Source organism: Schizophyllum commune, assembly GCF_000143185.2.
Source record: "Schizophyllum commune H4-8 unplaced genomic scaffold SCHCOscaffold_10, whole genome shotgun sequence".
In the NCBI taxonomy this organism is placed as follows: domain Eukaryota; kingdom Fungi; phylum Basidiomycota; class Agaricomycetes; order Agaricales; family Schizophyllaceae; genus Schizophyllum; species Schizophyllum commune.
The window spans coordinates 512,783-539,075 of record NW_026089547.1 but is presented as its reverse complement, the minus strand read 5'-3'; the positions used below and the strand labels follow the sequence as shown (position 1 = coordinate 539,075).

Sequence of the window (26,293 nt, the reverse complement as noted above, 5' to 3'; positions counted from 1 at the left end):
CGCGCAACGTCGCAGGAAGCACCGAGAATCCCATGACCCCACCTTCTTCAACATTGCATCGTTCACACGAAGTTCAACATCAACCATGATTATCGTCGCTCAATTTTTGGCGTCCAAATATTCTCAGAAGCTCTTCTTTGAGATCTGGTACACACCAGAGGTCGAATAGGACATACAGGATCTGCTACGCCTACTACCCCATCGCTGGCGCCATCATCCAAAGTTCAACATGCATGTCGGGAATTCCCGGATCTACCACGTGACACCGCGCACATGTTTGTTTTCCATCTTGTCTGCCGCGTTGATGTTCGCGAACGGTACCCTCGTTCATCGATGGCAGCTGGATTCCCGCTTACGCTGTACTAGGCACACCTCATCCCGTAAACGCTACTGAATAACTTGACACGGAAGAGCTACACGAACACTGCACCTGTGAACACTGGGCCTCGCGCGAACCCCGGAACCTCTTGTATAATAACCCTCGCGACATCCCCGCTTCGACAGTCTCGCCGACTTCCCCTCTCGAACCATCTCTGCGCTGAACTTTTACCCCGCTCTGTATAACAACGCCCAACCACCGCCCACTATCTGACTCCGAACTCTTGAACACTCTCCTCTGTACCAATGCCTTTCCGACCTCGTACACGTTCCTGTGCGGACGCTGGCGCTTCGCCGACATCTATCGAGCGTACGAGCTCCGACGACAAGTTTTTCTACGAAAGTAAGCTTTCGCCTTCGACATATCTATGGGCGCATGTGGCTCACAGTCGCCTCAGCCCGCATCCCGTCGCAAGTGTACGATGGCAGCCTGACCGATGTGCTCACGCCGCCGCCTACGCATAGTTCTGGCTCTTCAGTATGTTGTGTGCTTATGGGTTGCGTTCTGAATAGTGGCTGATGTACTCCTGCCAGACCGCGGTCAGCCACTTGACCGAATCGACGAACAGTCCCGTCGTCAAGCGCGAACCCTCTCAATGTAGGCCGATTGCTCTGATAGCAAGAATACTGTTTCTGACTTTGCTCCTAGCGCCCTCGCCGCTTGCAAAGAAACGAAAGAGAAAGGACGACTCGGAAGACCGTGCCCTATGGCGCACAGCAAAGGCGATCAAGACCGAACAGGACGTGGAACCGACACCGCCAGTGGTCATCAACGACGACGCGGTCATTCTGGTAAGCGAGTTGATGATGAGTTCGCGCTTCCACGCTCAGCGTATTGCATCGCAGGCCTGGGACAAGGGCGTTCAGAAGCTGATTGACGACTATGGCCTTTCGGACGGCGTAAAGTGGGAGATGGCTCGTAAGTCTGTCTCGACCATGATTGGTTGCGTCATATTCATCGGTACCAGGCCTTCGCTCCCTCGGGCGCATCACCTCCTACGCTGACTTCAAGCGCCACAAGCTCGCCCTCCTCCGCGGCTCAAACGCCGAGGCGGCCGACCGCGCCGCCCGCACCCTCCTCGACCTCCCCGAGGACGACGCCTCCGCAGACGCCGCCTTCGCCCACGAAAGATCCCTCCTCTCCCCCTGGGTCGAACTCGACACCGAGCTCGCCACCCTCGCGCTCGACCGCGACGCGGGCCTCGGCAACAGCACCGTCCGCCCCGGCTGGTACGGCGGCAAGGTCGTCTTCCCGCTCCGGATCAAGGCGAAGAGGGAAGACAAGAAGGGCAACCGGCAGGGCGAGCTCATCGGCTGGACCATCGTGCTCGACCACGCGGCGCTGGGCTCGTCTACGCGCTTCGCCCGCCGCTGCGGCTCCACGGCGTTCCTGCGCGTCAAGGTCGCGATGGACGTGCTCCGGAGTCGCTCGCACGAAATGCTCGACCTATTCCTGAAGCCGTTCGTCCTGTGGGACCGCGTCTTCCGCGCCTTCTTCGCCAAGGACGACAACGTCTTCCTCGTGTGCACGAATGAGACGATGGAGCGTCCGCGGATGCTGAAGACGGTCGACAACGGGAGGCAGTCGTTACGCGAGTTCGTCGAGTTTCACAACCCTCTGAGGGCGGGCGACAAGCAGCTGCTATGCAAGTGGGCGTCTCGTATGGCCCTTGGGCTTTCCAACTCTGTCCCCGGCCCCCGGATCGACCCAAGTGATATCTTCGAGACGCCGGACATCAGTACGTCGCTCCCTACGCCGAGCCAAAGACGGCATTGCTGATACCTCTACAGTCTCTACCGACGGTTCCAACTCGGACCTTACTGACGGCTGCGGCCTTTGTAACAAGACGCTCCCGGTCATGATCTACCACAGCCTAGCCCTTGACGGCGTGCCGGCCGCCATCCAGTTCCGCCTCGGTGGTATGAAGGTGGGCGTACCACTTCGGGCTCCATCGCATGAGGCTTACAGTCGCACTTGCAGGGACTGTTGCTACAAGAACCTCATAGCACTCCCTCTGACCGCCCTCAAGTGACGTATCGGCCTTCGCAATTAAAGATCCGCGACCAGCCGAGCCATCCCGCGCATCTCACCATCGACCTGCTTCGCACCTCTCGCATGAGGACGTCGGTCTCCATCTCGGCGGAGGTCATCCGTAACCTGGAGGACAACGGCGTACCTCGCCACGTCCTTGCCAATCTTTTCAAGGCTCGCATCAACGAGGTCATGGAGGGCCTCACCAATTGGGAGGTAAGCCATGAGTGCCTCAGTCAACGTCTTTCGACTCATACATCGCTTCACTAGGGCCCCAACGGCATGCTCAAGCTCTGGGCGACTCTCGAGCGCCTCGGAGGGGTCCTGACCCAACGCCGCGCCACCGAGGCAAGCGGCGAAGCCCGTGCGCGTGGCCTCGGCGGCGATTTCGACCGCGCTGACGACGACGCCGACGACGACGAAGACCCGGACGAGTTTGGTTTTGATGCCGGTCTCCAGCGCCACTCCATCGCTTGGCAGCCCGACTACGTATCCGGGTCTCCTAGCCGGCTGGAGGAGACCGTCATGATGCTCCTCGACTCGGGTTTCACGCCGGACAACAGCTCGATCTGCCGGGAGAAGCTGAAGGAGATTTACAAGTCGCGGGCGCGCTACCTGACGTCAAAGATCAAGTTCACGGTCCCGCAGAGTGCGAGCGCGTTCGTGGTGCCTGGTCAGTTGTGGATGGTTAGAATTACATTGGTAGCAATGCTGACGAAAAGCGCGCAGACCCGTGTGGTGTTCTTGGGCCAAACGAGATTCACGTTAAGTGCTCGCGCCCTTCGCTCAAGACGGATGATGGGCTCGAGACCGATATCGTGGTCGGTGACGTCCTCGTGAGTGCTCAGACTCTTCGTTCCGATACAATCGACTGATATTGTGTAGATCACCCGCAACCCGTGTAAGGTTCCCTCAGACGTTCGCAAGGTACGACATGGTGTTCACCACCTGCTCATATCTGACTCTCTACAGGTTCGCGCTGTTAGCCATCCTGAGCTGGCGGGATATGTCGACGTTATCGTCGTATCTGCTCATCCGTCAACTGGGCGTCTTTTGGAACTCCTCGCTGGTGGTATGTCTTCATCATCATGTACGTGTTGTCGAGTGCTTAGAAAACGTTGTAGGCGATTATGACGGTGACACCTGTATCGTCATCTGGGACAAGCAGGTCGTCGATAACTTCAAGAACTCTGACACCAAGTACGCAACGCCGCCGGACAGCCTCCTGAAGTACCAGTTTCGTCGAGATTCTTTGACTGTTGAGGAATTTTTGAAGGCGCACAAAGAGTCCGAGAATCCAGACCTTGAGATCGTCGAGATACAGAAGTATCTGCTGAGTAATCTGCGGGATATGACCCAGCTTGGCATGTATTCGACCTTGTAGGTGTCCTGACTTTTCTCTATTTCCTCGTTCTTACGCAGTTCTTAGCCACGAAAACGCAATCATCAAGTGCGGCTACGCAAACCCAAGGACCGTGCGCTTGGCTCACGTGTACGCTCACAGCTTCATCCCTGATGCTGGAACTCATGTATACGTTTTTAGCTTCAACATCCTCATGGACGCAGCGAAGACGGGCTATAAGCTTAACAAAGCAGCGTGGAAAGACGACCGAGCTACCCATCATCACAAAATCGGCCCACTGTATCGCGAGCTCGCGAAGACACGGCGAAGAACGAAGGCAGCACATCCCGCAACTGACTACCTTCACCGTGTTATTGATGACGCCAACGAAGATTCGATGTTTTTCCGCAAGCACAGGACCGAAGTCATGGAGTACCTCGTCAAGGTCGCCGAGAAGGAGTACGACAGCTTGTGCGTCAAGATGGACGCAAAGTTCAAGGCGCTGTCCCTCGGCAACATCCAGCAGAACATCCCACCCGACATGGACCTCGCACGGCCATGGTACGATGCGGAGGCGCGCGCAGAGACAGTGCAGCCAGCTCTAGCCCCCGATCTTCGCGCCATCGCTGCGCATGTCAACCGCGTCTACGAAGAGCAAACGCACGTTGACACGGATAGGCGTATCGAGGAGAGGCAGGACCAGTTGCGTGCGATGTCCAAGGACTTCGCCTCCGGCCCGTCCCTGCAGCGGATGAAGGTTATATTCGACGAGGCCCAGATCAGGCGGTCAGTCGTGTTCATGTTTACTGAGGCCTCGACTCATCGTGTCTGCAGGCTCGCGGCCTCTTATGCGTACGTTCACGATTGGAAGACGAGGTCACGCTCGTCGAATCATGTTGGTGACGGTTGGTCCCGCTTCCCGTGGAACGTGGCCTTTCGCGAGCTCTGCCAAATCAAGGCCGTTGCGGTCGGACCCAGCAAGACGGTGACTACGACCTTCTATGAGCACTTTAAGTTGGCCAAGGTCTAGTACTTCTGATCAGGGTGCATCTCATGTTGTTGCTTCCTCTTTTTGATTTTTGTACTCTTATGGATTTTCATACCCTCACTTCATCTTTGGATCTCTCACTGTACCGCCAGATATTCTTGTATAATGTATAACACGCATCGTCCTCAGTTACGATATTCGGATGGAATTCAGCACGTTGCAAGCCATTTCTTTCTTCCCACAGTCACGACTCGTCACCTCGAGGACAATTGAGTAAGTATCCTGCGCCGCCTGCAGAATCCCTTGCTGCCGCTCGCTTGTCAGCCCTCTCACCTACGCTATCATCACCTTGTACCCGCGACGTGGGCATGACTGGCAGTATGACTCACGATCTGGATCCCATTGAGCTTGAACAGTTGGAAGCACAGGTCCAGAAGGACCAGGTACGTTCCCAAGAATTTGCGGACTCAGCCTTGACGTTGATAGCGCCGCAGCCTTTCCTGCCCAAATCTTTAGCACTTTGGAAGCAGCTGGATTCATACAAACCCCGTCTCATCAGTTCGGCGTACCTCGCTTGGGCATGCCTCAACGACGTTTTCAAGTGTCGAGGCTACGACCTTTATGTGCCGCGCAAGAGGCCTAGGTCAGACACCAACTTTTGGACGATGATGTATCCCGCACATTATATCGCGGAAATTTTGCCTGAGTTTGACGAACCGGATCGCAACGTCATTCTTGGATCTCGACGCTACGTGATACCCTTCTATGTACGCGCACTGGTCGTTCCTCAAGGTGGGACGGCATGCTCACTGTTATCATCTCAGCCTTTCAGTGGCGCTCTCTGGGCGGCGACCAACGTGTCCGTCGCACCAATTTGATGCCATGTTCATTGCGCTAACGTTCGATAGGTCGGGCGACGACTTCATCATTAAACTTGTCTCTGACGGTCAGGACCCCAAGGGTCTGACTGAGCTTCGCATACTCGAACATCTCAGCCGGCATGACATTTGTGCTCACCCGCAAAATCGCACAGTTTCCGTGGTAGATCTCGTCAGACACCAGCAATATACCTTCGCTATATTCCCTAGATGGACGGACTTCCCTGAGAAAGAGATCAGGACACCGCGGACCGCGATAGAGTGTTGTGTACAGGTTACCGAGGTGAGCATGATCTCAGCTGGCTCGCGCGCTCGCTCATATAATCTTTCTCAAGGCCTTGGCATTCTTGCATGCACAGTGCATCGCCCATCTTGTACGTCTTTACGCACCTGGTGCTCAAAGTAGAGAGTTAACTGTAGACGGTGCAGGACATCTCGATGGAGAACATCATGATCAACTTCTTCGGCTTTGTTGATCAGTCGTTGTCCCCCGTCGTGGAATACTTCCCGGTTTCATATGGCCTTATTGATTTTGGCGAGAGCGTATTCCTCGACGCGCCCTCCTCTTTAGCACCGCCGAGGACTTACGCAACCCGTCCTACAAGCGCACCAGAGGTCAGCTCTGGGGAATCGTTTGACCCCTTTGCGGCAGACGTATATCAAACTGCCAGGTTCTTCCTAGAACAATTCTACGTCCGTCGTCCTCATGATCCTCTGCTGTCGCACAGAGCTCACGTCAGCACAGGATATGACCGGGGTCGACCCAAAATTCCTTGCTATATTGCAGGCCATGGGATCCAGCCCTCCATCTACCCGCATATCCATGGCCGAAGCGCACGAAAGGTTCGCCGCCTTGCGGGCCTCGTGGCTGCGCGACCCAGAACCACACGTCGTCGACATCTACGGGCGCCGGAAGAACAAGTACTTCGATACGTACCTCAATACCTGGCGTCCGCCCCCCGGCATGCTGTCCATTCCTGCGAGTGACGAGGAGGCCAAGGCTTTGCGCGAGCGCATGCGTCGGGACAGGGCCGAACAGCGACAACTTTATGGCGGCCACTCATTCTCTGAGTCGGGAAAGCTCAGGGTCGACGTTGCAGGATCCATAGGCTGCGTAGACGGGAACAATCCACGCATGCCCGGATTTTAGGCGACAATATGATCAAGTCGACCTTGTATCTGTATTTTCCTGATGCCCAATTCAATGAAGAGACAGTCGACTGCCTCTGTTTATCTAACAATGCTACCCTGACGTCGCAATGGAGAAGCTGTGCTCGAGAAGCTTCGTATGGAACCCGGTGCCAGTTTTGAAGACGTGACTAGAGTCTTGTGGCTGGCTTTGTTGGTAGGCGCCGACGCGAGCGCTCGATGAGCGTTCTGGTCACCTCATGAACATTCTGAGCTTCCTCATCCTCAGGCCTGAAGAAGGATCCCTATACGTGTCTAATTGCACCCTCCAGAATAGCGACTCGACATCCGACCGCCAAGCAAAATGACACAAACATAGAGTACAGAGATGAAGCAGTACAGAGCTCGACATGAAAGATGACAGTCCAGATGAATACCTACTTAAATAACCACATAACCGTGCGCGCTGGGTATCCAAATTCCGATAGCGGGGAGGACCTGCGTTCGCGAGGACAACCACCTCCCAAAGGCATGAATCCCCTTCCATTGTACCTACCCCACCGGTCCTTCAGTTCACGAACAAGCCCCTCGGGCTACGCCATGAGCTGCGCATCCCGAAGCTGCGTCTGCATGATGCTATCTCGGACTGGAGTGCGTCGTCAGCTATCCATCTCGCGGCCATGAACTCCGCAAGCACTCACTACTCCCCAGTATATACTTCGTAGCTTTCATGTCCTGGGCGGAGATGAACCAACAATCGTTGAACTGGACGCGTGGAGACGTACCGTCACATTCGTCAGATGACAGTAGAACGTCCGCGGCACCGGCGACTGCTCGCGCATGATAGCGGCTATCGCATCCCCGTCAACATCAGCCCGACTGACGGGAATAGCACATCGTACTCACCGAACTTCTTCTTCAGATCTGCGAGCGGAGAGGACATGTGAGCGTCGATCACCTAGTATAGACAGTCCACGCACATGCAGACGCCGTCTCGTAGTTATTCGGCCTATCGCCGTACGACACGACGTAGTCCCGCAGTCGTATGCCCGACGCGAGCTTCTGCTGCATGAGGTCGATTTTATTGAGGAAGAGGATGATGGTGGTGTTCTGGAGCAGTCGGTTGGAGACGATCGTCTGCCAGAGGTGCACGGAGTCCTCCTGTGGCCTGTCTGAGTACGTCTGCAATGGCGAAACAAAGACGTCGACGCTCACCAGTCGATTGACCTTCGGTGCTTCGCTCAGAACTTGGTCAAAGGCGGATATTGGCGCAAGGAAGAGGATGGCGTTCATGTCGTCGAAGTATGGTGCCCACGCATCTGCGAAGGGAGAACGTCAGCACTGCGAGGAAGCCGGGTCGGCACGACGATATCCGGCAGAAGGTCCACTCACTGCGCTGGAGCCAGGAGTCAGGACAACCTCATTCTGAGTTTATGAGAGGGAACGTACTAAGGATCGGTGGCCTCCGACGTCAAATATTCGCCAGTCCGAGCCTATGCCCGTCCCGCCGTTGAGCTTGAAGCGATGCTCGGTTACACCTGCGAGACAGTCAGCGGACGGTCGCCTGCTCAGAGGGACTCATCCCTTACCTAACGTTTTGAGCCGTGCGCGTAGTATGTGCTCTATCAGCCCCGTCAGCGACTATCTCTTCGGCGATAGGCCGGCAAGGAATCACGCCGAACCCACCATCGGATGGTAAATACCGTGGCGATGTCACCTCGTCCAACGCGTCAAGGAAGCTGCTCGCCTATCAGCAACACGCCTGATAGATGCGCGCTAGAAGTCGCACTCACAACCCGGCCATCTCCTCCAAGCGTAGGTTCTGCTTGCTGAGCATCTCCTGTATCGTCGGGTGCCGCCACAGCCGCTTGATGTCCTCCGCGCACTCGTTGAGGACGATACCGGGGTCGTTCGGGTCCTCCCAGTCGACCGCCGCCGAGCTGTCGATGCTCTCCTGGTCGCCCCGCTCCTGGCGCTGGTGGTGCTTCGCGAACGCGCCTTTCCACTGCAGACTCGCATTCACGGCGACCTCCTTCAGCACCGAGCGCGAGCGATTGATTGTGTCGAGCTGTGTCGCCTCCGTCTCCCCCGAGTCCTCCGTCAGGCGCCGGATCAGCAGCTCTTCAACCCCGAGTACGGGCTGCAGGCGGGTCTTGAGTCGCAAGAGTTCGGGGTCGAGTTCGGGGTACACGGTGGGTGTCATAGGCGGGGTGAGGGGGCTATTGGGAGGGGAAGTTGCGCGGTTGGGGGATGTGGCGCGCGTATGGGCTTGCACGTAGGCCATGGCGTCCAGGATGACATGGATTGAGCGACATATATTGAGGAAGATGACCCCGCGCCACCCTGCGCGCTCTTTGGAGAATGCCTGGAGAGTCACTGGTGAGAATAAGCGTAGATGGAGGCCATAGTAGGCGCACCTTGGGTTCATAGAGCAGCTGAAAGTCTAGCACTCTTCAGCAATCAGCACCACACAATTACTCCAGCGACACACTTTTGAGAGTCGTGGATTTGCCTGCACGATCATGAGCTCACTTGACCCCCGTTAAAACATGCGATCGTCCATACCAGATTCACTCTGCCCTACACCGCATATGCGTTAGCTCGGGCTGAACACTTCGGAACGCGACACACCTAACAGAAGTATCTTGATAGGCTTGATCCCTCTCTTGGCCTCTTGTCTTTGCGCCTCCAGTTCTTGGTCTATCGAGTCCGATATCGCCTTCGAATGCTGCTCCTCGCGTATGCGTGCTGCCCTCTCCTCCGGGGTCTCGTCCGGTGGCGGCGCAATCGCCAGTGCGAGCGGGTCAGCGTCCTCAATGGAGGCCGCTCTGTGCGTCGTGCGAGTTGGCATGGCTGTTCAGGACGCGTACTAGCTCCCTCTAGGCACAGCAGATGGAGGGCGAAGACGAGTGCGTTTCAATGGGGCGTGCTTTTCTAATTGGCATGGCCCTTGTACTCACGGCATGCGAGATCATTTGATGCTGGCACGGCGAATCAAGACTTCCCAGATTGCGCACATGCATCCTCCGCAGCCAATGTAATCCTGTACCTTCTAGTCCCGAATTTGCGTGAAGGTTGAGGGTGAATATTTGACAGGAATTCAGGGAAGACGACAGGCAGCGGCCGCCGTGAATAAGACGATCCAAGAGACTGAACATTGCCGCCCGTCATGACGGCGAAAGGGAATGCCCAAAAAGGCAATTTTGACGCTCGGCACGCCAACAACGGAACAAATGTTCGAATCCGACCGAGTCGCTTCTTGCGTTTGACCACCACCACGGTCTGCTTGACCCCGGTGAAGCTTTTGATACCTGACTGCGACCGCAGACGGAGCGACTCTTCCGACGTGGCATGCATACTTTCGCGGGCTTTACTTAATACCCGCCGAGTCAGCGATACTCACCGCTTTGCCGAACCTCGGGTCCTGACGTTCAGCCCGCCATCTGAACGATATAAACTCCGGTCATCGTACGAGAGAAGGCCCAGGTAGCCATTTAGAGCGTGACTATATCCTTCTGTACTTCTGGCTACATCTGGGCTGCATGCCACCGCACCCAAATTCCGGCGAATACCTAATCACGAAGCCTGTTCATCACGAACGATCCGGATATCCTTCCATCGGTCCAAGGGCGGTCCATCTTCCATCTCTTCCTCGTGTCCCCTCAACCGTCCCCGTCTCCTCCCAATCTTCGAGGCCCACCCCTCAGTCTTCCACGAAGGTCCGGTCGCTGTCCCCCTGAAACTAATCACCGCCTGCCCTTCTCTTGCTCTTCCCAGCCTCCCGCGCTTCTTCGCCTACAAGGCTGGTCTCGCCGAGGCGTGCTTCGTCAGACATCAGGTGTCTCTGTATTTACTCACCTCGACAGCGCTCCCTGGATCACCGCATCATCCGGAGCGCGCCTACAGCGGCCCATGCCACGGCAACCTGCGTGCCCAATACAGTCGCTGTATTTCCCCACAGCCTATTCTTTGGCTTTTCACAGCCTACGGGATAGTAGCTCACGATAGGTTACAACCGCCTCGAAAACCACTATCATCCTCCGATGGCACGGAACGGATTGTGAGTCTTGTACAACTCAAGGGAGCTTACTAGAATACAATGGCTTACCCTTCTCCCAACAGCAAATCGCCTATCGCCTCTCGGTTACGCGCTCCATGCCTCTGGTCTACGCACTCTGTACTTCTCGTCGACGGAAATCACCTTTGGTCTACGGAATCATGTCTTGGTCTACGTGCATCACCCTAGGTCTACACGGTCTACAAAGTCACCTCCGGCCTCTGCGGCGGGGCGTCTGATCCTCTGACGCTCGTCCGGCGCTGCGCGACAGCCGCCATCTGCCACCTCGCACAGCCTGCTGATGTCGAGTGACCTGCGCGCCTTCTATGTCTGAGTAGTCTATGCACTTGCTACGCGCATAGCTCACTCATGCGCCTTCTTGGTCGAATCCAATGCACCCGTGTATAGCTTACCTGCCTGCTACGCACAACCAGCGCACCTTCTCCGTCTTCTCGATCTTCTTTGTTCTGATGCCATGTCGGCACGCACAGGCAAAGTCTACACCCACGGGCATGTGGTCGCCACCATAGACCTCCCATTGTGACCTGGGGTTGCCCGACTCGGCGGCGCAGGCCACACAGAGCACAGCTCGTCCTCGACGTCCCGAAAGCTCTGCCATATTCCCCGCACACCATCCGTCCACAGTGGAGCTTTGGCGACCCAATCTTTCATTGACCCCCCGACCTCGGTCTCCAGAGAAGCCAGCCAACGTTCCTAGGTTGGGTAAGATAGGTACGCTGTGGGGGTAGTGGGGTTCTTCCTTCTCAAGCCTTCACGTCAGTCTCCCAGGCCTTCAGACGCCTTCTCAGGAGTTCTAGTCAGTTGCTCAGGGCCTTTGACCAGCTTCTCGTCACTGCCCGTCAACTGCCATCCCCTGCTCTCCGCTCTCTACGGTAAAGTGACCGCTCCCAGCGATAGTTCAACTACCGCAGGACCCCGCATGCGTCGCTTTTCCCCGCCCTTCTCGTATAATTCAGCCTATTCATCACTGGCTTTCTCCGCCCTCGTCGCCAGAGTCCGTATATTCTCTGTTCTCTGCCCGATCTCCACCACTATCGCAGCCACTGCTCCTTAGATCGCCTCAAATATACTCGTACTGCGTCATGTATGGCACGAACATCAACGGCAGCTTATTGCATGCGCATCTACATCGCCTACTAGCCTCTGATCATCATCATTACTAGGCGTCGATGGGGCTCGCTCCTTGAGTGCAGCAGATCTGCACCAACCTCCGGTGATGTTGATTGCAGCACCGCGATGGCACAGCCAGCATCTTGGGGGAGAAATCCCTGCACCATAAGGGAAAGCTCAGGATGCCATAGCCTATCGGCAGGACGCGGTTGATCCTTGATAGCAGTGGGCACACTCAGATCTTGCTGTGTCTCCATAGCTGAGAGCTGTGTGAAGAGAGGCTTCTCGTGTTTTGGATACCCTCGTACCGCCCTTCGCGGATGTCCGAAGTCGAACAGGGGCGTGCGAAGTTGAGAACGTGACCTATTGGATCACGTGAAGGTTGATTTTCGCGGGTCCGAGTCCATCGACATCGGGGACTGGAAGTTATTGCTGCCGATCGCTGGACCCAACAGTGATGTGGCGCCAAGTTCGATGGAGATACAACATGGCCTCAAGCCCGATCGCAATATGCATTATACGGAGTAAGATGGTAGATTATCAGGGTTGTACGCATAGTGAGGAGATAGGCTGTGATACCTATCTGCAAAGTCCCGATCGTGACAGTGAATCTGTATAGTTCGGTCTTTGAGGGGCGGACAAGAGCGCGAATAAGGATATGCGAACAATGCAGGCCAATCGTTGAGTGAGGTTCGCCAACCGTAGAGGACGAGGTCCCCCGACGAGCTCAGACCGACATACGGCGCTTCGCGTATGCCGAGGGGTCGACAATGGAGAACGTCGTCGCCGAGCGTGCCCTCCCTCGCCTGTCCTTGCGCTCCTTGACATCGATCTTCGCGACCATCGCGTCGAGCCTGAGCTGGCGGCAGAACGCCTGAAGCTTCTCCGTGGCTTCGATGCGCTCCCGCACCTCGTCCTCGTCCGCCGCTGCAGCTGCGTCGTCCTCACTAGGCGCGACGCTTACGTCGATGCGCTGGAGGCTATCGTAAAACCCGCTGCCGCGCTCCGCGCGCATACTGAGGAAATCTTGCAGCGCCTCGCACACGTCCACCACATCATCCTCGTGGCACCGCAGCGAGAGATCCTCGATCGGCGAGCCCGCGAGCCCCGCGACGGTGTCCACGACGCTCTCGACGGGGAACGTCGGCGCGATGTGCAGGCGGCGCAACCGCCGCAGCGGCGTGTCCTTCTCCGCAAACCGCGGCTCGCACACCGCCGTCGTGAGCGAGAACTCCGCGACGGTGGGGCCCACGGCCGCCATGATGCGCTCCACGTCGCGGTTCGAGGGCGCGCAGTCCGGCGGCGCGGAGAGGTCGAGCATCTCGAGCCGGCACGCGGGCGGCGTCGTCGCCCAGCGCGGGTCGCCCAGGTGCGTGTCGCGCACGGTGAGGCGGCGCAGCCCGGGGAGGCGGAGCAGGTTCGGCAGGAAGAGGTCCTCGCCGAGCGCGGGGTGGGGCGGCACGTCGTGATCTCCGGTTACGACGGGCACGTAGGGCCACGCCCCGACCAGCTCGGGCGCGTGCTGGCGCGATCGGGTGACAGTGTCTAGCGCGAGGTACTGCAGGTGCGGGGCGGTCGCGGCGATGGACACGACGACACGCTCGCTTCTGGACTGGGCGTCAGCCTCCGATCGGACGGGCTAGAGGGAGAGGGACATACAGAGGCGCGCGTGTATAGTTCCGGACATTGTTAAGCGTCAGGTGCTTCAAGGCGTCGAGTGCGGCGAAGCAGGGAATGATGTCCTTGGACAGACAGCCTGCCGCCCTAAGGGTAAGCGTTTCCACTCGGGGGCACTGCCGCAAGAGTTTGCCGACAGCATCGGTGTAGGGGCCGGAGAGGGGTATCGTAAATGCGTCCTGATCGTGGATGGGGGCAACGTCCAGCGTGCGTATGTGCTGCATGCGCTCGGAGGGAACGCTGAGGAGGAATTGGTCGAGGGCGAACTGGGTATCAAGCTTGACGACCTGTAGCCGGTGTCAATGATCCGTCTATGCGGAGAGAAGGGGCTATGCACCTTAAAGATCGAGGGTATACAGAGAGAATAGGTATCCTTGTCCGTGAAGGACAGCGCCCGCGCGTCGTCATCGTCGAGCGCGTCGATGATCGAGAGCCTGAGCTCGGGGGGAAGGTCGTGCCAGATGCAGGCTCCGGTGGAGGCAGCGGCCATTGCAGTGTGCTGTTAGTGGGGAATGTGGGTTGAGGGCGTTGGTGGTGAGGGGAATTGAGGCAGCTGGGTATATAAACGAATCCGCTCCGAACTCATCGTCCACGAAGGGCGGAGGAAAAGACTAAAATAGATGCGGGCCCACTGATGGCATCAATTGATGATAAGCAGCGGGGCGGAGGCAATTCCTTCCCTTTTTGGTCCGCTAGATCTGCTGTTTCCTCTGCTCCGTCATGTTCGAGAACGGGATTCTGGGCTGATGGTCCGACAGACGAGAACTGTGCGCGCACTGGACTGAGCCCTTACTGCGATTGTCCGGGGCTCTGCTGGCACCACAAGCAGCTGCTTCCTCCGAGCTCGAAGGCCTGCCATCAGTATGCCACAATCGCTGACAGGCCTTCTTCTTCTCCTCCCTGCTTCTCTGCTGTCTCAAGCCAGCAAGGGTATCAGATCGTAGCTTGCAGGATGCTTGCTCGGTCACCTTACACCAGCTTGAAGCACGACGCGCTCTTCACAATGGTTACCTGCCTTACGTCCCCCTAACAAAGATCTCTCATCCGCCTGATTATCTTCGAGCATGCGTGCTACTTACCCCAGCCGCGTGCACCTCGGCGGAGGATACGAACTTTCTCCATCGCGCTCGTCCCCGACACAGCAATGTCTGCGCGACACCGCTTGCCTCCCAGCGACATCGCTTGATTCCCAGGCACGTGCGGATACGCAGTCCGCCTTGGGCGGATCCGCGACCGCCTATTCTGTGGGCGTGCGCCACAGCCTACCCTGCATTGTATTGAATTCTCTACTGTGGTAGCCGACCGAGCGCCCGCTTCTTCCGCGTCAGTGCACGTTTGGCCACCCGAGAGGGCCGGGCCGCACGTTTCATCCCTCCGAGAGCGTGTTCTGCCGGCTTTTGACGGCAGGTTCACCAGTCCTTCACAGCAAGCTCATCGGTCCCAGACGGCAGATACCAGGTCCTTCACGGCAGGCTGTCTGCTCCTTCACGGCAGGCTGTCTGCTCCTTCTCGGAGAGTTTCCCGCTCCTTTTGTTTCAAGGCAGGTTCTCCCGGAGACTCGCGCAGCCAACACTGATGACGTCCCGGAGACGATAGCTACGCGAGCCCGATGTCCTGTATTCTGATGAACTTTCCTGTCTGTATTGCAGTGGTACCCGCTAATTGCTATTCCGGTGGGCCCGCCAGTCTATGTTGCGATGAATCTGCACCGCACGAACCCCCAACCACCGAACGGATGCCTGATGCCAATCCTGCAGGACCCGAGCTCAGCGCACAACCCGGGCTCGGGCAATGGAAGCACTGACGTCCAGTAGCCCTGCTCGCAAACACCCGATGCGTTGCTTGCGAGAATGGAAGACCCCGTCCGAGTCTGCCTGACAATCTCCTCCGACAACGCTACTTGACTGCCTTTCCGTTGCTCTGCTTCACTGAAAAGCTCCGCCCGTACACCCTCCCCGACGCCATGCCCGACCAACCCTCCGACGCAGCCCGACCACCCCTCCGAGACGCTGTTGGGCCACCAACGAAGCCCTGCCCGACAACCTCCTGCGTAGCCCTGCGCGAACAACATAGCTCGTGTTTCGCTACAACGCGCTCGGCACGGCGCGTTTCTGAACGCCGACAACGGAGGATCTCCTCGCCTGCGCCCGTGGCCGGCGTCTCAAGCGTTTGTCGCCGGCCCCTCGAGCTGCGCCGCCGCGTCGCCGGCCCCTCGAGCCGCGCCATTACGCCGCCGGCGTTCCAAGCGCCCGTCGTCGGCTGCATTGTCGCGCCCCGAACATCCATTGTTGCGCCCCGTGAAAGCGACGCCACGACCACCGCAACGACGTCGCGCGGTGAGTCATAACTGACTTGCTATAATAAGTTCTGAATACACGACCTTGATTTACGCGCCAGATATTCGCATCGCGGGTGGACCTCCCGCGAATCTGCGCTCGCGGGCCGAAGGTCTATGGTCCTTGTGGCTGATGCTCTAACGGATTAGCGAACATAGGCACTCTCGGAGCCGGCGGCTCACATCCATGTCGCTGCAATCGGCATGCTTGTTTTGTTAGTTTCGACGATGACATGTTTAGTCCCTTTCACTTGATACATGGCGGGCTTGGCGAGGTATGTGGCGGCTGGCGAACATATAGCCTGTTATGTAGCGAGATCGCCGCCTGTGTCATAGCGAGATAATGACTCGTTCGCCGCTCGGGCCACACTTTCACGGGAATCTGACGAGAACTAGCGCGCCACAAAATTCCTACAAGGCTCCATAATAATAATATATCATGTAGGCGACGACGGGCTGAACGGGTCGCGAGCAGAGAGTGGTGGCGCGCGTGTCGAGGAGAGGAGCGGTATAGGGCGGGACGGAGGCCAACAGATAACTAGAATGCGAGGAGCACACAGCTCGGTCTGCAGCCTAGTTGTGGCGCACGGCGAGCGTTGGAACGCAAATCCCAGCACGGGTGGCGCAGGCTGCAGCTAGTGAAACCGTCACGTGAGACGCGCATGGCGCTTGAGATCCTCAGTTGTACTCCGTGGCGAGGATGGGACACCCAGATTACTTGCTCAGAGCGCGAAGACGTCGCAAAAAATACACACACGAGTGCAAGGTTCAGCTCGAACGCAACATCACCTAAAACCCTCGGTGGTCGGTTGGGAGGGGAGTACGACAAGATAGAATCGTCCTCAGTCCTTCTAGAAAATATTTGACCTCCAAGTGGAGGGGGTTCCACTTATTGTTGCCTCAATGCCCTTCCAGATGTCACGAATCCGATAATGGGCGACTGCGAGGGTCAAGTTCCAACATTGCTCGGCCAATGCCGACCTGGGACTCTCTGGCCGATATTCGGCCCGAAATTTCCCTTTATGGATGCACGTGCACACGGTCGTGGCGCACTGGCGCCTGCTTGTCCTCCTCCTCTTCTTCGTCGTTGTACAGGCCACAGTGCTTGACAACAAAGCATTGCTATGGCCCTCTGCTGCGATGCGTATCTAAGTTGCAGATTCTGTGTGATTCACACGATTTGGACGAGGCGATGAAATGAGGCTCGTCTTATTTGAAAGCTCACCTCCTTCGAAGCTTGACAGGAGGCACCGCTCCAATGATGGATCTCTGCGTATTTCTATACAATATTGACGACGTGAGTGCCACGTCGAGATGGGACAGGGAACGACGCATTCGGAAATGGGGAGACTTCGGGCGCTGCCTTGTCAGACGGTGTTCAGCAGCGTTTGCGGCGCATCGAACGCACAGTAGTGAGTCAACAGAAAATTCGAAAACAAGAACTTATCCGACTTCAGGCCAGCCAAACGGAATCAATTGGAATGAAGCACGGTCGATAGACCCTTGGCCCGATCCTGGTCGTCGCCACTGCGAAAGACCGCCCCGCCCAAACAAAATGATGCAAGTTTGTCGAGATTGAATCCCAACGCAGGACAGACGACGAGACTGCGCCGGATGCCACCGACAAAGGGTGCGATCCAATGCTCCGGTCAAATACTCAGAGCCTTAGTTATCGCCGGTTTTTGCATGATTTGAGGCTATGACAGCTGCGCGACAAACGCGTACACACAACATTCAAGCACGGTCACGGCCGCGAGGGCGCCTGCGCCCTATGCAGCCATCTTCGAGTCGTACTGCACGGACTGAACCTATGTATGTGAAGGAGGCTACCGCAACGAGGAACAGTGAGTGAATCGGCCAATCTCGCGCTCTGCCGACGTACAGCTCTTATGTGACGCGCTCAGCAGGCAGTCCCGACACAAACATGCATCGCGTCACGCGCTTTGTCCTCTGAACATGTTGTCGCTTCTGACGGTTTATGTTGTCGGCGTTCAAGACACCGCCATATATATAACCCCGGCAAATTACCATTCGCGTTCACCTCACCTTTTCTAATCTCGACGCGCCACACGCAACCCAACCGCTCTCGCGCGCCGACCGCTTTCTTCGTTGTGCATGCACAACACCCGCTACTCAAACTATGGCCGCGCCACCTAATCGCGACACGTCGCAACCGCTCCGGCGCAAGAGGGCGATGGAAGACCTGAAGCCCCTCGACAAGTCCACCTTGCCCACGCCGGATGCGCCGACGCCATTTCCATCCTCTCCATCCTGCGACCATGTTTCCCCTTCCCACCAGCCCGCAGCAACGCACGAGGAATCACCGATCTCTACCCTCGAAGAGACCGACCCTATCAAACGCCGCGAATCTGCCCTCGAGGAGGCCTTGTTCCCGGTCGAGTGTCTCAGTGCAGCACATATTGGGATTGAAGACAAGGAGGGGATCAAGCACAGGTTCATCGACGGCCATATACCCACGCTCCGACTGAAGATGAAAAAATTCCTGAAGGTCGTCGACGGCAATGTACCTCCTGTGGAAAATATCAGATTGGATTATATGAAGAAGGCTTTCCGCTTTGTACGTTTCTTTATGATTGTGTGGTTGGGCTGTACTGAAGTTCCAACAGCCATATTATCAGCTGAGAAATGTCAGCAGCGGGCTCACAACCTCAAGCGAGGAGTTGGTCAACCGTTTCCGGGATGCCGCCGAGGACGCCAATGAGATTGGCCACCTCATCATCCGCATCATCATACCGACCCACGAAGCTCAAGTGACACGCTCAGGTGTGTGGGTCATTCTGGCAACCCTCGCGTATGGTAGTATCTCGTTCAAGGACATACCGGCCCACCTGGAACCGCTCAGGCAAGTTCGTCACAACTCGTGCGTGACTCCATCGGACCGGCCGACTCTTCAGCGTGCCTCCACTGCCCCTCCTTCACCATCCACGCCCAAGCGCACGCGCTCCAACTCGCTGCTGGGCCTCTTCCCCACCTGCCACATCCCCTTGACGCGCGCGAACTCCGCGCCCAAGAAACTGATAGGGAAGGCGACGCGGACTCGCACGTCCAGCGAATCCTCGCAGCTGCGCCCTCCCGCCAGCCGAGCGACGGCCATGGCGCACCGCCAGAAACTCGCCGATCGCCACCACTTCGTCGAGGTCGGCTCTGGCTCGTCGGCCATCGAAGGGTGCTTGGTACCAGGCGTCTGCGCCATAGGTCCTCTCGACGCCGTTCTCCACGACATGGCCGTCGAGATCATCTACGACAGCAAGGACTCCGACCACCCGAAGCCAATCGCCGCATCGGTCGGTGGCATGGCTGCGCTCGCCGCCAGCGGGGACAAGCAGCTTTGTCGTCATATCCTGCGCAGCTTCCGCCTTTTTTGCACGTCGGAGACGCTGCTTTCGGCCATTGCCATGCGGTGGAACTCGCCGGACGTGGCGCCTGCCAAACGCATTGCAGAGCGCACGCGCCTCGTGGACTTCATCGTCCTCTGGTTGCAGTCGTTCTGGAGATGGGAAAATGATCTTGCCGCGCTCGGCGACATCATTCAGCTCTACAACGACCACATTTCCACGGCCGGGGATGTCAGTACCTCCGCGCGCAAGGAGATCTGCGAAGCCATCGAGCGCGTACGACGATTCGACAAGCCTCAGGCGCCTTTGGTGGACCCTCAGGGTGTCAGAACGATACCTGCCTCCGGATATGTCGCACCACGTAAGGGTAAGTTGACCATGGACGTCCTTTGCGCCGCTCGCCTGTCCGCTCGCGAGGTCGCACACTGTTTGGCCCGGAGAGCCAACGAACTTTACTGCGAAATCGACGGTGTCAACTGGTTCGTCTACGTCTTCCGCAAGAACAAGGACATCGGTCAGGCTCTCTTGGACTTCTTGTCTTACGCGAACCGCCTGCATATCTGGGTCGTCGAGACTATCGCTTCCGAGAAGACCCCCATGGACCGAGCGACGCGCATCGGCTGGTGGATCGACGTAGCCGACGTACGTGAACTCCTCATTCGATCTTTCCGGTGTGTATTGACGATCCTTCTAGGGATGTTTATCCGTTGGCGATTTCTGCAGCATGGTCTCCATCCTGAACGCCCTGCAGATCTCGCATATTCGCAACATGCGCGCTTCCACCTTGGTGAGTGAAAGTCTTCCTTGCGACTTTCATCGCTGACATCAAGTTAGCTCGTCAAATGGGAGTCGAAGATGAAATTCCAGGTGATGAAAGGATTCGAAGAGGCGCCCATGGGCCTGGGAGACGTGGTCCTGATCGATGGCACCCGCGTTCCCAACAAGTTTGTGGCTGCCTCCGACGCCGCGGGCGCCCCCGCCGTTCCTGATGCAGGTCAGTGAACCTTCCATCTCAATGTACATGATAATTGACCGGTCCTCAGGTTTTCTCCTCACGCTGGTCGAACGCCTCAGGGTGCTTCCCGAAAACCAGCTGACACGCGCCAGCGAACAGACGCGCGACGTCAACTTGCTTAACTTGCAGTTCGCGGAGAATTTGTACAAGTTTGTTGAGCGTGAGTGTTTTCTCGCAGGTGTCTGTGACTGACAGAATGCTGATATCAGTTGCCAGGCGTGGAGAAACACCGTGTGCCCTTCCAATTCGAGGCCGCGCAGGACGGCAACGTTCGGTCCTTCGTAGAGCTCGAGCTCCTGGAGCGCGCCTCAAATGCTGCGCAGGACAAGATGCTCTCCCACCTCGACGATCTCTTCGACAAGGACAAGCACAAGCAGTGAGTCCATGATCAGTATAACACTGAAGCTTACTGATGATGTGTGCAGCCTGATTGATGAGCCCAAGGTCTATCACTTGGAGCGACGTAATGGCCCTCTCATCGCGCTCATGCCAGGCGAAGGTTTCGATTACTGCCTCAAAGACAAGATGACTATCGTGTCACTCAACGACGGCGACGGACTGAAACTCGACGCGACCTTGATCGACGTCTAGTCCGAAGCACGTTCTTCAAATCATGCGCCACCCTGTTCACCCACTCCCACACCTTTGTACTTATTGCTCTCGCAACCTTCACATGTATACCCTACGATGCATCACTCACTCCTTCCGGATCATGCTGTGTATCAGTAGCTCTTCCCGCGACCGCCACTCCTTCTCTGATTACTGACAGATGCCCTACGACACATACTCACACTCTTTCCCTTTACATTGTACTTGTACCATACGAGCTCCGTCGATTACCCGCTTGCACCTGCGCGATTCCCCTCCATGTATTATACTTATGCTCTCCCCTTGTATTTATACATTGTGCTCGGCCTTGTGCTTGATGTCCTCGTCTATCCATCCTCGCGGGCTGCAGACCCACTCGCAAGACAGCTCTCGCTCCCATTCCGGTAAGATCCATATATATATATAGGTCGTAGTCATCACGGGTCGATGTGGCAGTTACAAAGGTAGTATGCAGAACGTCCAGACGCCGCCGGTACGTCGATAGATAGATAAATAGTGTACAGCTTCGATGAGCGCGCACGAGCAACCAAGCTCATGCATCGCTCATAGATAGTTCCCGCTCCTTCCGGCGGACATGCTCGTCGTATAGATCGTATATCTTCCAGCTCAATTTCGCAACGGCCCAACACGATGTCTAGGCGCTCAGGTCAGCGAGAAACACGCTATGATAGCAGATCGAGACTCACACAAAGTCTACGAGAACGCGAGTGGTGTTAGCCTCGTAAGTCGTAAACAGAGTGATAGATTGAGACGCACGAGATGATGATGACGTTGGGCAGGATGCCAACAAGATCTAGAGGTCATGTATGAGCGCGAGCATGAGCCAGCAGAGCGATTCGTACGCACCGATCGTGCTGCCGAATGGTGGGGCTCCCGGTAGCAACGATCGCACCTAAAGTGGATAAATCTATCAGCAAGCGCGCAGCGGTGGTACCCAGAGTATACTCACTCCCGGGAGGGCAAACAGCGCAGCAAACAGGACACCCAGCATGTCTGTACCCTCCACGATGTGTAGGCGGCGAAGGAGCAGCGCCTCGCCGGTGAGGAGGAAGATGACGATCGTCGACAGCCAGTTGACGACTAGAACGGCGATGACCGTGAACTTGACTAGCCCCGGGCGACGGACGCGGAAATCGACATGCTAGAAACGCGCTCAGCGATGGGTCTTCGCTGGTAGATGGCGACATACTAGCTCGCAATAAGCGCTATCGAGGTCTCGACACGTCGTATGAGAGGCCGCGGTGATCTTCCAATTACTAGTGCTACATGAGCGTATGTGTGTCGGGATCGAAGGTAAACTGACAGGAGGCTGTCTACCAGATAGACCCCGTCGAAGGAGAACGCATAAGCGTCAGTGCGGTTGTCTTCCATCGAGGATCCGATATTATTCTCGTAAACGCATGTCAGCCAAGGATCTGAAGACCACCTGCGGACTCACAGAGGCCAATATCAAGCTCCCAGTCCACTGATCGTAGGGGTATCCTACGAGTATGAAAGCACATAAGCCACAAGTTGGGAACTGGCTAGAGCTTCTAACCTCTCATCGGCTGCGTCCAAACGCTCTGTGCGCTAGCAACAAGGTCGATGTCCGTGTCGAATGAATCCGATTCACGCCAACCGATGTTACCGATGGGGTTTGCGGTCGCGTTGTCCAGCATGAAGTAGTAGTACCCAGTGTCGTTGGTCAGATCAGAATCTACATATGCCTGACTGCGCGGAGTAAGCACGACGTTGAGTGGATATGACGAAGGACGTACATATCGCGATACATATTCAACCCTGCGGGATAGTCATCGGGGGAAACCAGCAGAGGGTCCATCGAATCAGTGGTGTCGTTATAGACGAAGCCGGACCACTGCACGGCTGACAAGCGGTGAGTAAGGTGCGGTATTATGTCGTGCAGTTCAGCTGACTCAATGTCCTCTTGTCGGTGTCTAAAGCGCGCAGTGCACCCTGCAAGAACCACTATTGGATGCCAATGTTTGTACTCAGTAAGTTCGAGGATGAACACGACTCACCACTTCATCCCCCTTCGCCACTTTCCCCTCGTACTTCTTCGAGTCGCCCTTGGAATTCTTCTCTTCCGCCTTGAGCTGGCTGTGGGCGAAGCCAAGGATCAGGCCGATCCACATAAGCATGATACTAACGCCAATGAAGACGTAGAGTATCCGCGGCCACAAGCGCCGGCGCCTGTACATGTAGGAAAACCAGTCGCGCGACATGCGCCTGGGGACGACCGTGATCGGGGGACGAGTAGGGCGTGGGCTCTGCTTGCTCTCGCCCATGAGAGGTACCTCAGCGACGGACTTCGTATCATCGTAGCGGCCCTTCAGCTCGATGTCAAAGGGATCGCTGTCTGCACGGGCGCGGTCAGCAAAAGGTATGCAAGGTATGGCAAAGACTCACAAGCCGGCCCCATCGTCGCGGTGGTCAAGGAGGATAGCGCCCAGGGCGCATGGGCGCTGGGCGCTACGCTCGTAAAGGGGAGAGATCACTGTCACAGATTTGTTTCACGGAGGGCCATTCAAATTCGTGAGGGCATGTTACCAAGGTCGCTTGAGTACGTCTACTGCGTCCAGTCTTTTTACCCCGGGATCACATAAGAGGCTAAGCAAAGGAAGGGAGTACCCCCTGCAGCGCTTCCTGGCGGTCGTGGACAAGTTTAAGCCAGCACGGCGCGGAAGTAAATGCCGCCCTGATCAGAACCCTGCGAAAGACCTGCCCGATTCGAAACAATAGACCCCGCTGTGCCTTATCACTGCCACACCTTCGCTAAGTTTGAGGACACTACAAGACAGAAAAGAACATTAGTCATATGATAGTATACCTACGAGCCCCTTAAATCACTACATAATCTAGTACATATGCAGAGATACAGCATCGGAGGAGAGATGTGTGCACACAATTGAACGCCATGGATGAGGTGATTTATCGATTGCCCCGACCAGGTCTTACGCGTCGCGCTCGGAAGGCGTCTCTTGGACCTTGGTGTCATTTTCACCGTTGAACTGGCCGTTCATCTTCATGCATGCCCAGCAGAATGTCTGCAGGATGTTAGACCGTGCTCCTGGCGAGATAGAGGTATGAATACTCACGCAGAGCCTGTACAGGAATGAGCCCGAGTCAGTCGCGAGCGAGCAAGATAGTCTGTGACAACTCACGAGATGATGATCACGTTGGGTAGAATGCCTACGAGATCTGGAGCACCGTGAGAGACCATACCAGCTCAAGGGAGAGGGTACCCACCGATTGTGCATCCGAACGGCGGTGCATCCGGCAGCAGCGAGCGTACCTTCAAGTCGTCAGCTAAGCAGCGAGCGTCATGGCAGACGGCACGACTCACTCCAGGAAGAGCGAAGAGCGCGGCGAACAGGACGCTCAAAATATCTGTGCTGTTCACGATGCGCATCCGACGGAGTAGCAGAGTCTCCCCCGTAAGGAAGAAGATCACCAGCGTAGACAGCCAGTTGACGATGACCACTGCGATGACAGTGAACTTGACGATCGTTGGCCGACGGACACTGAAGTCGATGTGCTGCGAGCGTGCTTAGCATGCCGGCAAGGTAGCAACGGAGACGGTAACGGACCAGGTCACAATGCTCGTAGTTGTCGTCGTTTCTGCAGGTGCAATCGGACGTCGCGTGGATCCTCCAATTCCTGATGAACTTTGAGTACGGACAGACTCGGCAATTTGTTCTGACCTACAGCAAACTATCATCGAGGGAAATGCCGTCGAAGGAGAGTGCATAGTGTTGGGTGTCGTTAAACTCTGCGATAGAGTACCACACGTTGTTCTGATACAAGTACTTCAGCAACGAGCACTGTAGCGGAAGCGTGCACCTACGGATGCTATGACGATGCTGCCCGTCCACTGATCAAAGGGGTACCCTAGTAGGAGCATCAGTCACCACGACCAACTGCTTATGTGAGGATATCCTACCCCGCATTGGCTGCCTCCAAACGCTTGCTCCCTCGACGTCCGTCAAGTCAATGTCCGTGTCAAAAGAGTCCCATTCGCGCAAGCCGACGTTGCCGATGGGATAAGCAGTCGCATTGTCCAGTTGGTAGAATATGTATCCGTTGGGGTTGTAGACAGAGTCATTAGTGAGTGTCTCGTCGATGACAGCCTGTCTGCACGAGTGTCAGGACGGTAGGTAGAAGATGGTGGTGGGTGGCTCACATGTCGCGATACATGTTCACTCCGGCGGGATAATCATCCTGCGAAAGAATCAAAGGGATTTGGCTGTTGTTATTGGCGAAGTACTGTGCCGCGGACCATTGCACGGCTGTGGGAAACCGTGAGGATGATGTAGCTTCTGAGAAGTGTATTATGCGTACTCAGCGTCCGATCCTCGCTGTTGAGCTTGCGCAGCGCGCCCTGCAGAAGCCACTGCGAAAAAGTGAGCGAGAAACCCTACAACCGCATAGCGTACCCACAATCTCATCTTCTGAGGAATTGCCTCGTCCACGATACTTCTGCGCGTCTCCCTCAAGGTTGGTCCTCTCCGACTTCGATTCGAAACGGGCGAATGCCAGAATCATGCCGATCCAGAAGAGTATGACGGCGATGCCCAAGAGGATATAGACCAGTCGGCGCGCGCGTCGACTCTCGGGCACATATTTGACCAGCCTCGACGTGTATTGGTTGGAGAGAGGTCCCGGCTGGTTAGACAGCCGACGCGGCGATGTCGACGATTCTGCCATATCCTTCATAAGTGGTACGGTCGCGGCGGATGGCTGCTGGTCGGGAAGTGGGCGCAGCTCGACGGGATACTCGTCTGAGAATAGCAGTGGGTGACAAGTCCGTGGATGGCCTTTTAAGAAACGAAGACGAGACTCACCATGGGGATAGCTCATGGCGGTGACGGCTCGGTGAGGGAGAACTCCGGTCGAAGATGTGCAGAGCCCGGAGACATCACCCATAATATATCGTCGAGGCCTGCGGAACCTTGTACACTCATCGGGCGCTCTATGGCGACTCCCGATATCAAGATGTACTGTATAGGTCCATCAGCTTCTGAGCCCTCACCCACTCATAATGACCATCGCGTTCCCGTCGTTGCCTCCAACGGACGAGGAGGGACCAAGGGCGTGGCGCATGTAAGGGCTGGTCGCAGCCCCGACAGTGATCTGCAGCGCTGGAACATAGCTTCGTCCATTCATCTCCTCGCAGTCTGACACCTGTACCGCATGCTATATGAATGGGATCCTAGTAGATAGCTCGAGCGCTGAGTGAATATACCGGGCGCCTACGAAGAGCGCTCGCAACGAATTCATCAAAAGCCCCGAACGGAGATACCCATCGGGAATTACAAGGTTACGACGGTCTGTGTGAATCTGGTAAGCTTTTGACATTTGGCAGTGATA

The 26,293-nt window shown here is 56.5% G+C and overlaps 7 protein-coding genes across 7 annotated transcripts; 4 read left to right on the top strand and 3 right to left on the bottom strand.

Annotated features, from left to right (window-relative positions):
- Positions 1-511: 511 nt before the first annotated feature.
- Positions 512-3,797, top strand: SCHCODRAFT_01330447 (uncharacterized protein). Its single transcript, XM_050341456.1, has 14 exons — positions 512-721; positions 777-856; positions 913-976; positions 1,028-1,170; positions 1,225-1,297; positions 1,347-2,117; positions 2,170-2,306; positions 2,360-2,626; positions 2,681-3,083; positions 3,140-3,246; positions 3,296-3,337; positions 3,383-3,482; positions 3,535-3,640; positions 3,697-3,797. The coding sequence occupies exons 1-14, from the start codon at positions 625-627 to the stop codon at positions 3,716-3,718; spliced, it is 2,412 nt and encodes an 803-aa protein (XP_050198429.1). The 5' UTR covers positions 512-624; the 3' UTR covers positions 3,719-3,797.
- On the top strand, positions 3,766-4,978 carry SCHCODRAFT_085909 (uncharacterized protein). Its single transcript, XM_003028698.1, has 4 exons — positions 3,766-3,790; positions 3,840-3,902; positions 3,954-4,538; positions 4,587-4,978. Exons 1-4 carry the CDS (start codon positions 3,777-3,779, stop codon positions 4,780-4,782), a joined length of 858 nt encoding a protein of 285 aa, XP_003028744.1. The 5' UTR covers positions 3,766-3,776; the 3' UTR covers positions 4,783-4,978.
- SCHCODRAFT_02636368 (uncharacterized protein) lies at positions 4,892-6,863 on the top strand. Its single transcript, XM_050345913.1, has 7 exons — positions 4,892-5,183; positions 5,235-5,507; positions 5,565-5,599; positions 5,649-5,901; positions 5,954-5,992; positions 6,048-6,311; positions 6,364-6,863. The coding sequence occupies exons 1-7, from the start codon at positions 5,121-5,123 to the stop codon at positions 6,766-6,768; spliced, it is 1,332 nt and encodes a 443-aa protein (XP_050198428.1). The 5' UTR covers positions 4,892-5,120; the 3' UTR covers positions 6,769-6,863.
- A 180-nt stretch (positions 6,864-7,043) lies between these two features.
- SCHCODRAFT_02636362 (G-alpha-domain-containing protein) lies at positions 7,044-9,674 on the bottom strand. Its single transcript, XM_050345912.1, has 14 exons — positions 9,378-9,674; positions 9,238-9,258; positions 9,164-9,189; positions 8,540-9,111; positions 8,433-8,485; positions 8,336-8,368; positions 8,196-8,284; positions 8,139-8,142; positions 7,962-8,065; positions 7,727-7,907; positions 7,653-7,670; positions 7,532-7,596; positions 7,448-7,481; positions 7,044-7,392 (listed from the first exon to the last, which is right to left on the bottom strand). The coding sequence occupies exons 1-14, from the start codon at positions 9,595-9,597 to the stop codon at positions 7,340-7,342; spliced, it is 1,473 nt and encodes a 490-aa protein (XP_050198427.1). The 5' UTR covers positions 9,598-9,674; the 3' UTR covers positions 7,044-7,339.
- Positions 9,675-12,480: 2,806 nt separating this feature from the next.
- SCHCODRAFT_02636358 (uncharacterized protein) lies at positions 12,481-14,228 on the bottom strand. The gene is made up of 3 exons (XM_003029012.2): positions 13,949-14,228; positions 13,594-13,898; positions 12,481-13,541 (listed from the first exon to the last, which is right to left on the bottom strand). The coding sequence occupies exons 1-3, from the start codon at positions 14,099-14,101 to the stop codon at positions 12,662-12,664; spliced, it is 1,338 nt and encodes a 445-aa protein (XP_003029058.1). The 5' UTR covers positions 14,102-14,228; the 3' UTR covers positions 12,481-12,661.
- Positions 14,229-18,005: 3,777 nt separating this feature from the next.
- On the top strand, positions 18,006-21,249 carry SCHCODRAFT_02680314 (ras GEF). Its single transcript, XM_003028699.2, has 7 exons — positions 18,006-18,524; positions 18,574-19,944; positions 19,997-20,089; positions 20,137-20,296; positions 20,346-20,477; positions 20,534-20,693; positions 20,743-21,249. Exons 1-7 carry the CDS (start codon positions 18,087-18,089, stop codon positions 20,906-20,908), a joined length of 2,520 nt encoding a protein of 839 aa, XP_003028745.1. The 5' UTR covers positions 18,006-18,086; the 3' UTR covers positions 20,909-21,249.
- Positions 21,250-21,458: 209 nt separating this feature from the next.
- Positions 21,459-25,783, bottom strand: SCHCODRAFT_02601887 (uncharacterized protein; the record flags this gene model as incomplete). The annotated part of the gene is made up of 27 exons (XM_003029013.1): positions 21,459-21,560; positions 21,613-21,619; positions 21,683-21,719; positions 21,773-21,818; positions 21,876-22,067; positions 22,116-22,188; positions 22,230-22,315; positions 22,365-22,408; positions 22,464-22,636; positions 22,684-22,789; positions 22,840-22,891; positions 22,945-23,282; positions 23,333-23,395; positions 23,694-23,713; positions 23,882-23,970; positions 24,022-24,028; positions 24,088-24,124; positions 24,173-24,218; positions 24,270-24,461; positions 24,514-24,583; positions 24,632-24,747; positions 24,771-24,814; positions 24,867-25,057; positions 25,107-25,212; positions 25,265-25,316; positions 25,364-25,704; positions 25,768-25,783. The coding sequence occupies 27 exons, from the start codon at positions 25,781-25,783 to the stop codon at positions 21,459-21,461; spliced, it is 2,646 nt and encodes an 881-aa protein (XP_003029059.1).
- Between the last annotated feature and the right edge of the window lie 510 nt (positions 25,784-26,293).